This window comes from Calonectris borealis, chromosome 3, assembly GCF_964195595.1.
Source record: "Calonectris borealis chromosome 3, bCalBor7.hap1.2, whole genome shotgun sequence".
Classification (NCBI taxonomy): Eukaryota; Metazoa; Chordata; class Aves; order Procellariiformes; family Procellariidae; genus Calonectris; species Calonectris borealis.
The window spans coordinates 1148201-1162337 of record NC_134314.1 but is presented as its reverse complement, the minus strand read 5'-3'; the positions used below and the strand labels follow the sequence as shown (position 1 = coordinate 1162337).

Below are 14137 nucleotides of genomic sequence, written 5' to 3'. Positions count from 1 at the left end.
TGCGAGGGGTGGGGGCATGGCGCGGCCAAGCCCCCGGGCGGCCTCTCCCTCATTCGACCTCGCGCGCAGCAAAGATGGCGGCCGCGGTGCGCGCTATCGGCAGCCTGGGGCGCTTCACGGCCGCCGCCAAGTACAGCCCGTCCCGCCGCCCACCGCCCGCGGGTGAGCCGGAGCCTCCGGCGCGGCGGTTGCTACCTCCCGCGCCGGGGGAATGGAATGGGGGGGGGGGGCAGGCGCGGCGGTGGGATAATGGGCGCGGTCTCTCGGGGCTGGGTGGGGGATCCTCGCGTGAGCGTGTCCCGGGCGGTGTGGCCACGCGTGAGGGTGGCACCGGGGGGGGGGAGGGTGAGGGATGGGGTGTCGCTGAGGGGGGCACGCGTGAGGGTGGAACTGCCGTGCGGCTGTGAGGGGCAGCGGGGGGTGTGCCCACGCGTGAGGGTGTTGCTGGGGGGGGGGGGGAGGGCGGGGTGGCCTCGCGTGTCAGCGTGGGGGCTGTGAGGAACGGGGTATTACAGGGGAAAGGTCTGTGAGGAACGGCGCGGGGGGTGTTCCCCGTGTGCGTGTCCCCGGGGGAGCTGTGGGGTGGGAGCTGCCGCCGTGGAGGTCTCCCTGCGTGTGTATGTGTCCTATGCCAGGGTGTTGTCCCCACGGTCCGTGAATCGCGCGGGGGGTTCCCTGGCACGTCCCTAACACCCCCTACCAAGATTTTCTCAGGGTAGAGGTCGGTGCCTGCATGTCCTGGGGGTCACGGGGGGGTGGGGTGTCCGTGGGTGTGGGTGTGCCCCCACGGGGGAGTTGCTACCACGCCAGCCCCGAGGCAGGCTGGCCTTCGTGTGCCCGGCCACGGTCCCTGTGTCCTTGCGCATGGGTACATTTTGGGAATCCATGTATGGCTCTGGGGGGTCGCTGTGACCCTGCGTGGGGTGAGGGGGACCCTCCGGGCAGGATCGTCCTCAGCACGTGAGCTGATCCAGAGGGAGAGAGTGTCCTTGTGTCCTTGCACGTGTGCGTGTCCCCGACGCCTGTGTGGCCATGCCCGGGGGGGGATGTCCCTATGTCCTTGGATGCCTGGATCCTGGGGCTGCCCTCCGGGCACGCAGGTGTGTCTGTGGGATGGGGGTGTCCCCGTGTCCCCCGGTGGGTGGGGAGAATGCCCCCAGGCCTGTTTGCGTCTCACGATCTGTCTTTATTTTGGTATGCAAGCGTCTTCAGCCATTGACTAATGCTCCCTTGCGATCTGCTGACCCCGGCAGGGCCTTCGGGTGCTCCTGCTTGTTTGCAGTGCTGGATCGTGGTGCTTCCTCGCAGAGGTACCGAAGCAAGGAGTCGCCAGGTGCCCCTGGGAAGGCCAAAGCACAAGGCTCAGAGGCATTGGAAACCAGTTCTTGTTTCTGCATTTTGAAGGGCCTCAGGGTCTGGTATCGATGTCGAGCTGAAATCTAGCAGTTTACATTTCATGTAAACCTAACTCCTGTCTTAGGTGCAGTGTTGGAGCGAGTTTGTACGTGAGCTGGTGGCTCCAGGAGCAGGGCGCTGCGATCGATAACGAGTAGAACTGTGGTAGCTCCAGCGAGCGCTCGGGCTGTCGTTGGTTGGACTTCTTGTTATAACTGGCAATGTTCTTCATCACAGACAGTCCTGAAGCTGCTGTGAGGACGCTGTAGCTCGCCGTAATTAATAGCGTTGTTCTGCCCTAACAAAGCATTGGTTAAATTGGATGCAGACCTCACCAGGGCAGGCCAGAAAGCACCCAGAAGGCAGCAAGCAGGCAGTGTGAGCTCGAGAGCTGGCCGTACCTGCTGGGCCACATGCCGTGTGCTAGCAGGTTCCCAGAGGGGATAGGGAAGCTCAGTTTGTCAAAAGTTTCCCGTCCCACGGCTCGCAGTTCGGCGCTCTGTGCCATCGGCTCGCAGGTACGGGCTGACAGCGTGGGCGATCGTCCTGAGCTTCAGCTGGTTCGCTCCGCTGGTGCTTGGCTTGGTCCGGGACTGCAAGAAGGCTTTTCTCCTGAACCATCCATGGATGCTGTTCCCACTTCAAGTGGCATGCTGCGTCCGGGTGAGTGGAAGGGCGGGAAGGGGAAGTGCTGGACAGGGAAGCAGGCGAGGAAATAACAGAAAAAAGAGGAAGTGGGAAGAAACACGTCCCAGCCAGACTGTGTGAAAGGAGTATTCTCTGTTCTCTGCTACATCCAAGTTCTCGGTGGAGTCCTGAGAGCAACTGTCTGAAGTGTTGGTGTCCCCATCTCTAGAGAGTCTTTTAATTGGAGTGAGTGAAATAGTGAAAGCGGAATCAATATTCAAGACTTTTAATTCTAGAGTGAATGTTAGTAAAATGGTGGAAGCGTACATCTGGCCTGCTGCTGCTTCCTTCAGCATTTTGAAGGAGGATTTTCCTGGCTGCGGTCTTGGCAAGTTACCATAGTACTGCTGAATGAATCGGCGCCTAAAGCAGATGTGCTGTGACTGTGACCAAGTAAATGTGCTTTTAGTTTGAGACGTGTTTTCCACAAGTATGCTGGGCTCTAAAATAAAATACTGTCAGACTAAAGAAACCTCACTCAAATATTAAGCAGCTGTTACTCTAATGACAGTATCTTTCCCAAAAGAGTTTGTATTAAAATGTAGTGAGATTTGTTCAGTCGTGCCCTTGATATCTTTTTTTTTTCCTGTTTCATATCTTTTGCTTTGCTAGAACTGAAAGGCAAAGTGGAATTCAAGGTTTGTTTTCATGGAAGCAGTCTGTTTGGGAACTGATGTGAAAGAGGAAAGCATGTTAGACCATAGAAACAGAAAAAAGTTAATTAATCCATTCACTTTTTATTTTTAATTGAGATTGTGTGCTTTGCGTGCGATGTAGTTTTTACTATGTAGTCAGTGCTTTGCTTTTGGAAAGTGTTGGAGAGTGATGTGCTGCTTACCTTCCCGCATCCCAGCCTTAGCAGACGCCTGACTGAGGGTGTGGAAGGAAAACATTATCACTTGCCTTGCAGCTGAGATTTGTTTGGCCTCATTCTCCTTCCTGCTGTGCCTAGCCATGTGCAGCAATACAGGATTTAAGTGAATTAATTCAGTAAGATAGTTCAGTCCTTGCCTTCTTTTTAAAGTAATGGAGCTGTGTGGCTTTTATCAAGTTAAAATACTGCCACTGAAAGCGCATCATATTCTGCTGAGGAGCATCTGTTAGCGGAGAAATTGTTGTCAGACCACGCTCAGTTTTGTGGGAAATGAGCATCGGCACTTAGTTTCAGGAGTACCTGACTTCAGCACACAAAAAGTTTAGGGAAATTAATGTTGGCTGCCAGCAATCACAATCAGTCCTAGTCCAAAAATACTTTAAAGTAGCTTTGGAGTAGAAACCAGTTCGCTCTTTGTTTGTAAAATGGTGTTGTGGGCACATGACACACACGCGCGCACGCAAACCTGTCTGCCGGGACAGACTGACACCGAATTTCCATCCCCACAGCGTCACACCGTGTATCCTGGGCTCGGGGAATGGAGCGCAAAGGTCAGTCCCTGCTGCCAGCGCTGGAGACAAAGTGGAAAGAGGGCCAAAGTGCAGCGGAGCTCCAGCCCTGAGCCCGTGTCACGGGGCTGCGAGGAGGGGGAAGCACCTGTTGGTGGGGTGCAGGCTGAGGTTTTGAGTTTGTTCTCCCTGCTCTGGCTTTTCTGCCTTCTTGTTGCTGGGAATGGGAATGTTTCATTTCTGAACACTTTATCAGCGTTGAGCAGTAAACCTCCCCTAGCTAAACGGCTGTGTTCCAGTCGATAGATGTGCATGTGGTGCTTAAGAAGTAACGCTTTTACTAGATTTCAGGCTTAAAGCAGCTTTGGCAGTGATTCAGCCTAGACCTGCGTTAAAGGATCCTCTCAGTCAAGATCAAGGTCGCTTGAATGGAACTGAGATTCATTCGTGTAGTGAGAGATCATCAGGCCAAATACAATTTCTCAGCAGAGAAAGGGGATCTGGGATTTATGAGTCAGAAAAGTGGCATTTCACTTTTGTGGGCAGAACTCGTTCATACTGTGGTCTGAATTTTCTGAGTGCTTTGAAACACGACAAGTTTGTCTAGGTGCTTCATATGTAATTAGAAGAGATGGATCAAGTATTTTGTTGATAGGTGGAGGCGAGAATAAATATTTTGTGTGCTCTTTTTGTGGCTCACCAGATGTACACCCTGAGACCTGTGAAGTAATACTTGGGGTGGCACCATTCACTGGCACAAGAGTGTGTTTTTGCAGAAATATCCTAGGGCAGTTATGTTTGATTTGCAGAGAAGTTAACTTGCAGGCTTGAAACTCTCCAAAGTGCAGCAAGGTTGCTGGTTTAGCGTGTGAAGAAGTGTTGAACTGTGCATACTGAAGGCAGAACACCCCTGTGTGCCGCCCGTGTCATCTCTTGTCAGCTCTTTGGGAAGAAGGCGTTGATTTTTTTTTTTGCCCTCAGTTTGGCATTGCCGGTGTTGGAAGCTGCAGTGTGGAATCTGTGCTGTGAAGGTCACTTCAACAGCGTGGAGTCTGCTGAACTCTGGTGGTCAAGCCGTAAGAGAAGGAACTGGCTCATACTCGGGATTTTCCGAAACGCTGTACTCGGCAGATGCGGGGAGAGGGGAGGATGCATTAATAAAGGAGAGTTAAGCTGAGACTACTGGGAATTCCTTTAACATCTGCAACATCTTTTCTTTAGGTTATGCTTGCCGTAACATCTCCACCTCCACTGCTCTCCAGAGTAAGTGTAAAGCTTTTCTATGCGAGTTCGTTTTCTTTCTTAAAATCCACTGAGCATAAGCTGATAACACGTTTCTGTTTGCTTCCAGCTAGAACTCACGTTACCTGTGATATCAAAGGAGATGTCGCTGTTGTACGCTTCAACACACCAAATTCAAAGGTACTGTTTTAGCTGGCTGTGGTTAATGGGCATATCAGTTGTATGGAGAAGGCATTCAAAATTCTAATTTAAGACCAAGAACTTTCCTAACCTGCAGCCTTTCAAAGTTGCGAGCAAAGTAGAAATAGGAAAACGAGCATTTGGGCATTTAAGCATTTGGGCATGAGACATCTAAAAACGCCTCGTGGAAATATTTTGTATGTACTAAGTTAACTTGTCTCTCTCACTGGCACAATATACTGCTAAATCTTATTAAGTTCTTGGATTCAAGGTGGATAAGGAGAGTGTCCGTTATATATAGAAAAAAAAAGCTTAGAAGCTCATAAAATCTGTGTTTGAGGTCACAAACCCACTGTTGGTGAGATTAAGGAGGAAATTCTTAATAACAGATTACCTGATGACCTGCCCCAGGGTTTCATCCTGGAGTTTTTTTTCTTGCTGTATTACAACACAAGATGAACTAACTTTTATAGCAAATCTGGGCTCAATTTGAGCGCTGCAGAAGTGTTGTAATTGTGCCAAGCAATGGTCTGGCTGTTGGGCGAATTCCTGGATGGTCTAGTCCTTTACTTTTCAGACAGCAAATCTTGGAAGGCTGTAGAGCCGCTGCTCCTACTGGCTTGGAAAATCTATTTAGACCTACTATTGGTTTTGGCTTTTTGTTGTCAGTCTGTCTTCTGTGCAAGTTTTCTGATGATATGATGATTAAGTCCAATACTTAATCAGAGGTTAAGCTTCATTGTCTGCTGGGCTCCCTATTTACGATGCTTATTTGCTGCCTTCAGGTGAACACTCTATCCAGACAATTGAACTCAGAGTTTACTGATGTAATGAATGAGATCTGGGCCAATGAATCTGTCAAAAGTGCTGTCCTCATCTCTTCAAAGCCAGGCTCTTTCATTGCTGGAGCAGATATCGAGTAAGTATGGGGGCCTTAGAAGTTACGCTGCTGGAGCCTTCTCTGGAGTCCAGCATCCAGGGCCAGCGGCCTGGTGCGCTGTGAAGTCCGAGCAGTTTGTCACTGACAATCTCCCCAGGGGTGAGGTAGAGGCTGGGAATGAAATCTGTGTGCACAGGATGCCTAACTTGCTCAAATGAAGTTAGGACCTTGATAAAGAGGAACGTGGCTAGTCGTTAAACCCCATTTGGCTGTAACTTGGTCACTCCTTCCTGCGTGCTGGGGTGCAGCCAAGGAAACCCTTCCCGGCTCCGGGGTGAGCATTGTCCCTTGGTCTGGGACACAACAAGAGCAGATAATTTACATGCAGGACTCCATTTAAGCTGGGTTTGAGTGCCTGGCAGTCTGCCAGCGTGGCCCCTTGATTAGGCAGGATTTGGCGCTCCGCATCTGAGCAGCCTCCCAGGCGATTCAGCATGGGTAACTTTCGCGGGGTGTGGGATGACCCGTGTACGTGCTCTCACTGGGACCTGGAGTGCCATTGGCTCCTAGTCCTGACATCACACAGGACAGAATAGTTGTTTAAAGACATTAAAAGCCGGAAAGCTCTGAGGAAAGAAGGTGAATTTCAAATAGGCCCTTCAAAATCTTATTACCTTTTTGGCTGGCCTTATTCAGGGGCAGAGACTTGATATGTGTTGTGGTGGGAAGGAGCCAGTAGCTAGACCTGGTAAGCAGAGCAGAAGGACAGGCTGTGTTTTAAGAGGTGTCTGCTGGTCTCAACACTACGAGTCTCCTGAATTGTGCCTGCCTGGCAAACGCTGCTAGCCTCCGTAAGAATAATTGGCACAGGGAGTCTCTAATTGGCGGAGTGCAACATCAGAGCAGTGGCCATCTGCTCCTCTAAAAAGTGATCCTGGGCTCTCCCCTCCACCCTTCCTGGCAAGTGCTTTGAGGCTTCCTATGACCCTTCCTCCTCTCCCCGAAAGGCTTTCACAGCTCTGACACAAGGAAACTCATTCACTGCCTGCAGGCGCAGCCCGGTGTCAGCATGCAGTGACTTAACCCGCTGAATTTAGTAGTCTTCCCGTGTTGTCTGTTACTCTAAGTCTGGGGGACTAAATAGCTCTTGCCTGTCTGTCAGAGCTTTGTGGGAAAAGGAGAACAAACTCCTTGAAGCACTCTCCGTTTTACTGCTGTTTTCTCCGTGGTTTTCCCATTCTGATCAGCCTTTCTGCCTCACTGCAGCATGATTGAAGCCTGCAAGACTTCTCAGGAAGTGACTCAGCTCTCTCAGGAAGGACAGAAGATGCTAGAAAAAGTTGAGCAGTCTCCAAAGCCCATAGTAGCTGCCATCAGTGGCTCCTGCCTGGGAGGAGGACTGGAGGTATTGAACAATTCTGGGTCTGACAAGCAGCAGTGGGAGTTGATAGCACTGGTTCTCTAAACTATCCAAACAACGCCTGCAGGACTACTTAGTGTGAGAAGGATTTGAGAACCTGACATGGGTTCATTACATCCATTCAAATGAGTTTGTGGCAAGTTAATGGCTTGGTTGTGCTTCAGGGCTCTGCCATGCTAATTTTTCTGCTTCTGTTGAAAGACAGCTAATCCAATATGAAGCTGTGTGGCCAGGGTAATATTTAGGTGAGAGCATCCCAGGGAAAACGTGCTCTTTCCAGCAGGCATTGGATCTGGATAAATGCTGCTGGCAGAGTTCAGGCTGGAAATTACTGCTTTTCAGATGAACTGAGTCCCGTATCCCAGCAACTTCTGTTCTTTTAAAGGTTGTTGTGAGAGGGATGAGTGTGGGGAACCTGGCCAGGCTCCACCCTGGCCTGAGTACTCTGCTCCATCGCTTGCCACTTCGGCTGGGTGCAGTATTTGCTTCGTAATCTCCATTTAGGATTTTGTAAACTGAAAGACTCTGGTAATTCCTGGAGCAAAGTTGTTATTAAAACAGAATAACCTTGTGGGAGTCGAGTCTCTTCAGTTGCGTACTGATTTCTGAAACAGTCACAGCTTTTTACCAGCACTATGGTGACAGTTCTGGACTTGGTGATCCTGTGATAAACCAAGTATCGTGGCTGATCTGTAAATGGGACCGTGCTCTCGAGGTAGTGAATGAATTTAGTCCTTGATGGTCTAGATGAGATTTAAAAATCACTTGGCTCAGTTTGGTAGTTTCATGTTCATGTCATAGCTGCTGGCTATCATCCGCCCAGTGTGCGCTTCTCTTGCTGGAAGAAGCCGTCAGTGACCACAGAGGGAGTTTGTGCAGTTGAATTAGGGAATTGGGGTAGGGTCGAGAAGAAAGCTGAGGCAGTGTGTAGAAGAGACCTTTGTGATGGATGCCCAGTTCTTCTGTGGTCTTTCACAGGGAAACCTTTAGTTTTCTCTTCCTCTTTTAAGGTTGCCATTGCCTGTCACTACAGAATAGCAACAAAGGACAAGAAAACAGTCTTGGGAACACCTGAAGTGTTACTGGGTCTCCTGCCAGGGGCAGGAGGTACTCAGAGGCTGCCAAAGATGGTAAGTAGGAGAAAAACTTTACTCAGTAGCCCCTTCTGCTGCATGGCATGCTCCCATTCTGAAATCCCCTTTCTGCCCTTCCAGGTGGGACTTCCTGCTGCCTTTGATATGATGCTGACTGGGAGGAACATCCGTGCTGACAGAGCAAAGAAGATGGGTCTGGTTGACCAGCTCGTGGACCCACTAGGTCAGACATGATGCCTCTCAGGTGCCTGCCAGTTAACCTCTCCACCTTACTGAAATGGGTGGAGAAGCCGTTGATGCAGTCAGCAGCCTAGTGGGGGCAAAGCATGTGGACTGCAAAGTCCTGACCATGCTCTGCAGTGCAATCTCCAGTCCCACCTTAGAGGCAAGTGCGTGGGGCCCTTGAAACGTCAGGCTCCTGCTAAAGCTAAGTGAGTAAGGAAAGGTTAGCATAGAGGGCAGGCCTGCTCGCTTTCTTGCATAAGCTAATTATGCAGATAAGAGCCTGCATTCCTCATTTATCATGTCAGAGGGACAGATTGCAACCCATAATGAAAGGAGAATAGATGACCGATGCCTACGTTTATGCAGTCTGCAGATGCTAATCTCTGTGACAAGATCTTGAGAAGAAGTCAACCCCCACAGCTTAGGCACTCTGAATTGCCAACTGACTTTAAGTTGGATGCAGAAATTCCTTGCAAGCTGCAGACCAAATTGCACTTCCAAGTGCTGTGTGGGCTAGTGAGTAATTTCTTGCTTCTGCTGTTCCTTCACTAGGGGGACTTTCTTGGAAGGTGACTAAACGGAGGGGCAAACCCTCCACAGCCTCCTCTGAAAGGTCTGAGCAGTTGCAGCCAGGAGCTAGAGCCTGTGCCAGCTGGTGCTGCCATGCAGTTGCTGTGTGCTGAGCTTTGTTTCCTCAGGCAGAGCATGGCCAGAGTACCCTGGTGGCCCTTAGCTCCTGAAGTTGAAGAAAATAAAATAAACAAAAAGAAGAGGTGCTGCTGCCTACCCTGAGAAATGCAGGGGAAGGCCCTGTGTCTCTTCTGTCTCACATGCCAGTGTTCAGCGGGATGAGATGTCCTTAGCTGTATTCTTGCTTGTAAAACGGATCACTGATACCCAGGCTTGAGTTAAAATCGGCCGAGTAAACTTTACCACTGTATACTGGCTTAAATGTGAATTGCCTTTTAAGAGCCAGCAAATGTGGCTTTTTATACCAATGATTACACTGCCTTGCTTAAAGGAAACCTGAACTTTCTGAAGAGGTGTTTGGAATCCTAGCTCAGAGCAGAGAAGCACGTAGGAGGAACACAAAATACAAATTATATGGAAGCATTAGAGGCATTCCTTGTTCACTCAAATAGCAGCCAGTGCCAGAAGGCTTTCTGCTGAGCGTTCTCATTTTCGTTTTTAACATCTGGGCAAAAGCAGCCTTAACTGGGGTGATGCTTTCACTGATTATAGAAAGCTTTGAAGGAGAGAGACGGCATTAATCAGGAGGCAATTTCATGGGGTGCAATCAGTTCTCCTTCAGTAGGGAGGTCTACAGCATTCTCTTGATGTATTTACTACTGTGCCCAGATCTAATTCTGGCGTGTGCTTTTTATATAAGAAAGCAGATGTGAGTTGACAGCTTGGAGCTACTGGGTTAGGGCACCACAAAATGTTGAGAGGTAACTGCAGGTAAAGTAAACCCACATATGTGGGTTTGACCACCTCGCCTGAACAGTTCTTATAGCTCAGACTTACAAATAAACAGCTCTTTTCTTCAGCTGTAGTATCGAAGTCCAGCGCTTGTTGATGTTGAACACCCAAGCTAATGGAAAGGGGAAATCAGGTATTCGCATCTTGTAGCACATCAGGTCACTAAAGCTGAAGGTCTCCGACATGTTGCCTTGACGTGGTGGGAAGAGAATTTGGAAGCTGGTAGGGTTTGAGCTCAGAAATCCCAAATGCTATCAAATTTCCAGTAAATTCCCTAAAATCCACTGGGCATTGCTGAAATGTAGATTATGCAGCAGCTCTGGGTTAAGTTTTCTGAGCTGCCTGTAAAATGAAATGTGTTGTTTTGTTTGGACTATTTTCCTCTACTCTGGCCCTGACATGCTGCCAGGGTATGAGTGAGACTTCCTAACAGTGAGCTTTCACGATCTGGTCAAAACGTACGTGCTCTTTTATTTGCTTCTTGCTGAGAGACCCTCCAGCAGGCAGCAGCATCTGGGGTCTGCTGAGTATACGCTCTCAAGTTTTCATGCAAAGAGAAGTGAAACCTTAAAGTTGAAGACCTCAACTTTTGGCGGAGGGAAAGAGTAGTGGGAGGTGAAAGAGGAAGGGTTTTCTGGTTTGTTTTTGTTCTTTAACTGTCTCCTGTGTCAGGGAGTAGTTGTCTGCTGTGGTGTTTTCTTAGATCTGAAGGCTCTGCGCAGCATCTGGGTATGGTTAGAGCAGCTTATAGCGAAGGTTAATGAGGTTGCCCAGCTGTAAGGATATAGTGTTGTAACCTCATCAGGTTTGTTCTGCTAGGTCCGAGGCAGCCCAAGGCTGCACGTTTAGCTGTGGCCCTGTGCAGACTCACTGGGCATTGCTCTTTCATTAATGACTCATTGTATTTGCCTCCAGCAACTTTACACAGCTGCCTTTTCAGCCCTGTACTCTATGCTCCTGTACGGATGATACAAATCCTGTGCTTGCAAATTGTGCAACCCGCCCTCAGAGATTGCAAAAACTCGTTTTGTGGTGGCTTGCTTCATTGTTTGTGGGACAGCTTTAAGTTAGCACAGACGGGCCACAAGATGGATGGCACACCACCTGGAGCCTGGCTAGGTGTTGCTGTGTGTGGCACGAGCTAAAGCAAGTGAGAGATTTCCTGCACCTGAGATCAAAGATTGAGGTTTCATTGGACATCAGCTCCAGTACAGGTAATTTTCAGGGACGCAGTGCTTCATAGCTGTTGTTTGTATGTTTAATAGCAACAGTCTTGGTACAACTTACTTGTGCAGACTTACTGTACCACGTAAGAAAGGAGAGGTGCAACAAGACGGAGGGGAGGCAGAACACTTAAGTTCTGTTGAGATACGGGGATGCCTGCAATTATGCAAAGTAAAAGGTTGAGGAATAAAGGGCACAATTTGCAACAAGATGGTCAGGCACTGAAAGAGGGGTCCAGAGAGGTGATGGGACCTCCATCCTTGGAGGTGTTCAGAGACTGGCGAAACATGGCCTTGAGCAACCTGATATAATTCCAGAGCTGGATTTAATTTTGAACTTGGCCCTGCTTTGAGCGGTGGATCAGACCAGATGGCCTCCCATGTCCCCTTCCAACCAAAGCTGCTCCCTGGCTCTGTGAAAGTAGTGTTGATGTTTAAGTTGCATACTGCTGTCTGCTCCCATTGGGAGTTGGCGTTTTGGCATTTCTGTATAATGCCATGAATATTAAATGCCTTGGGGCCTTCATATAGTTGCCTGTTGAGCCTTTCCATCATTGTTCATAATCAAGAAAAGTCAAACAGGCGGGGGGGAATAGAGTGGTAGCGATTCAAAGGAATATCATGTTTCTCTGTCATCCTTGCTTTTCTGCGTCGTCATCCGTCAGTGATAACTTGTGCTGCATTTCCTCAAGATGTCTCTTTTGTTCACAGGGCCAGGTGCGAAGACTCCAGAAGCACGGACGATTGAATACTTGGAGGAGGTGGCAATTGGCTTTGCCAGAGGACTAGCCAACAGGACTGTGTCTGCCAAACGATCGAAAGGGCTAATACAGAGTAAGTCTGTGGGCGTCGTAGCCAAATCCCAAGGGACTGTAGTGAGTATAATCCAGCTTTGCTTCTCAGGGATGTGTTCGTGCTCCTATTTAATTACATTTTCAAAACAAAGTTATTTCATGTTGTAATTGTCTCTTGAGCCAGGTGGGTTGGTAGAAAAAACATTGCTCTGCAGATCTGATCTTCAAGTGGCGTTGCCAGAGCTGCACGTGGTGGCTCCTGAAGTGTACTAGAAGGGAGCCAGACCTCGGGGAGAGAGCAGCAGCTACCTCCAGAGGACTATCCATCTTGAAAATTTTAGTAGCAAGTTCTGTACCAAGCTTGTGTAATCAAGTGGGAAGAGGCACGTGGGTCTGCTCTGTACTAATCCTCTTTAGCGGCGCCCTTATGCAGTTAGCAGAGCCCAGAAATGATGACATCTCTGTGTGAGTTCTACCCCACAGAGCTCAGTCTGTCACCAGTTGTATTAGGAGGATACTTTAGCCCTAAATGAGGCTTGTCTGTGGAACGAGCCATAGGAGACCCTTCTGAGCAGACCATGCTACGTGTGGCTGAGTTTCAGGTGCATGTTTCTATTGCAGATATGCAATATTCACATCTATACTCTTAACTTTCAGGTTAATCATTTAAAGGATGATTGTGCATATAGCACTGTGCTGAGACATGTTTTGTCCCATCTTGCAGAGATAACAGACTATGCTATGGCTCTTCCGTTTGTGAGGCAGCAAGTCTACAAGACAGTGGAGAGCAAAGTTCAGAAGCAAACCAAAGGACTTTACCCTGCTCCACTAAAGATCATTGAGGTAACTCCCAATGCGAGGCCCAGGAAACCACAGTGAAGGTGGTTCTGTGGGATGATATGGCAACAGACGGAGGGAACGTGGTTCCTTCCTCTGAGTCAAGCCATGCATTCACAGAAGATCAGTCTTGATGAGTGCTAGCTGTGTGGTGTATCGAGCAAGCACGGTAAAATTCAGCGTAGCTTCCCGCGATATGATCACCAATTTATGTGGTACTGGTACCAGTAAGGGGAAGATCAAGAATCCAAATCGAGGAAAGGCTTAGCTGGAATACTTCGTCCATGAAACTTTCAGCTGCAGTTTTTCCAGGTTTCCTATACAGTTTCCAAAGAGTTGGGTTAACCTGTTTGAAGCCAGGAAAATATAAATTGCTGTTTTCATAGCACTAACCACACAATACATTAAAAGTTAGTCCCCTGAGTTACACAGGCATTGTATTACTTACAGGCACTGTCCATGGTTGCATCCTTATTTTAAAATGACTTTTCACTATTTAAGTTGTTGCCAAGACTTCTCTAAAACCTGTGAATGCCCCTCTCTGACTCTGAGAGCAATGACATTACAGGAACACAGTCCTACTGAAAACAATTCCTGAAACCACAAGGTATGTGTAAAAATTAACCTGATAGAATAGCTACGGTGGCAAGGAATTTTCTGTGCTAGGACAAGGTGATTCATAGCTCTGCTTTGAACAGCATGGACAGAACCCAGAGAGTCTGAAGTGTGCCTTGAATATTGAGGAGGGGTCACTGGTGAAAACAGGAGGTGCAGCTAAACAAGTAACCTCATTAAAGCGTAGCTGTTGGCAGACATGACTTAACAGCAGCGTATCTTTATTGTTCTTTGACTAGGTTGTAAAGACTGGTCTTGATCAGGGGCGTGACACTGGATACCTCACTGAATCCCAGGTAAGGAGATGAGATCCCTGGCAGTAATTGGTAAGTTGTGGAGTTGGGGGGGAGCAGGATTTGTGTTTAACCATAGACAAAGGATAATATTCGTCACAGGCTGCTCAAAATGGTGTCTTGCTCCCTGCCCTTTCTTCTGGCAGTAGGTCTGTGAAAAAGGCCTGTCTTGAACAACAGAACTGTTTGTCGGGATTCTTCATCTGTGAAAACAGTTTGCGCCTTTTCTCATTCCTGTCTGTGTTATCTTTTTGAGTGGGGAATAACCAGACGGAGTTCACCGATCCAGGTTTCACATAACAGGACTTTGATTTCTCTGTGTCTCTGAGCACTGTTTGTTTTTTCTGATTGTCAGATGGAACGGGTAACCTGGAGGCGTGGGTGTAG

General features: G+C 48.7%; 1 protein-coding gene across 3 annotated transcripts in view; it reads left to right on the top strand.

The window, feature by feature from the left end:
* HADHA (hydroxyacyl-CoA dehydrogenase trifunctional multienzyme complex subunit alpha) overlaps positions 1-14137 on the top strand; it is a 28153-nt gene that overhangs the window by 163 nt on the left and 13853 nt on the right. Inside the window, exons 1-11 of one of the 3 annotated variants that reach the window (XM_075144764.1) lie at positions 7-162; positions 3466-3507; positions 4687-4728; positions 4817-4887; positions 5673-5806; positions 7034-7172; positions 8198-8317; positions 8402-8504; positions 11923-12045; positions 12730-12848; positions 13697-13753. In XM_075144764.1, coding sequence (XP_075000865.1) covers positions 75-162; positions 3466-3507; positions 4687-4728; positions 4817-4887; positions 5673-5806; positions 7034-7172; positions 8198-8317; positions 8402-8504; positions 11923-12045; positions 12730-12848; positions 13697-13753 — 1038 coding nt within the window. In that variant the 5' untranslated portion in view covers positions 7-74. Of the gene's footprint in view, positions 1-6; positions 163-3465; positions 3508-4686; positions 4729-4816; positions 4888-5672; positions 5807-7033; positions 7173-8197; positions 8318-8401; positions 8505-11922; positions 12046-12729; positions 12849-13696; positions 13754-14137 lie in introns of those variants that run through there. The other 2 variants (XM_075144763.1, XM_075144765.1) reach the window with 2 other exon arrangements.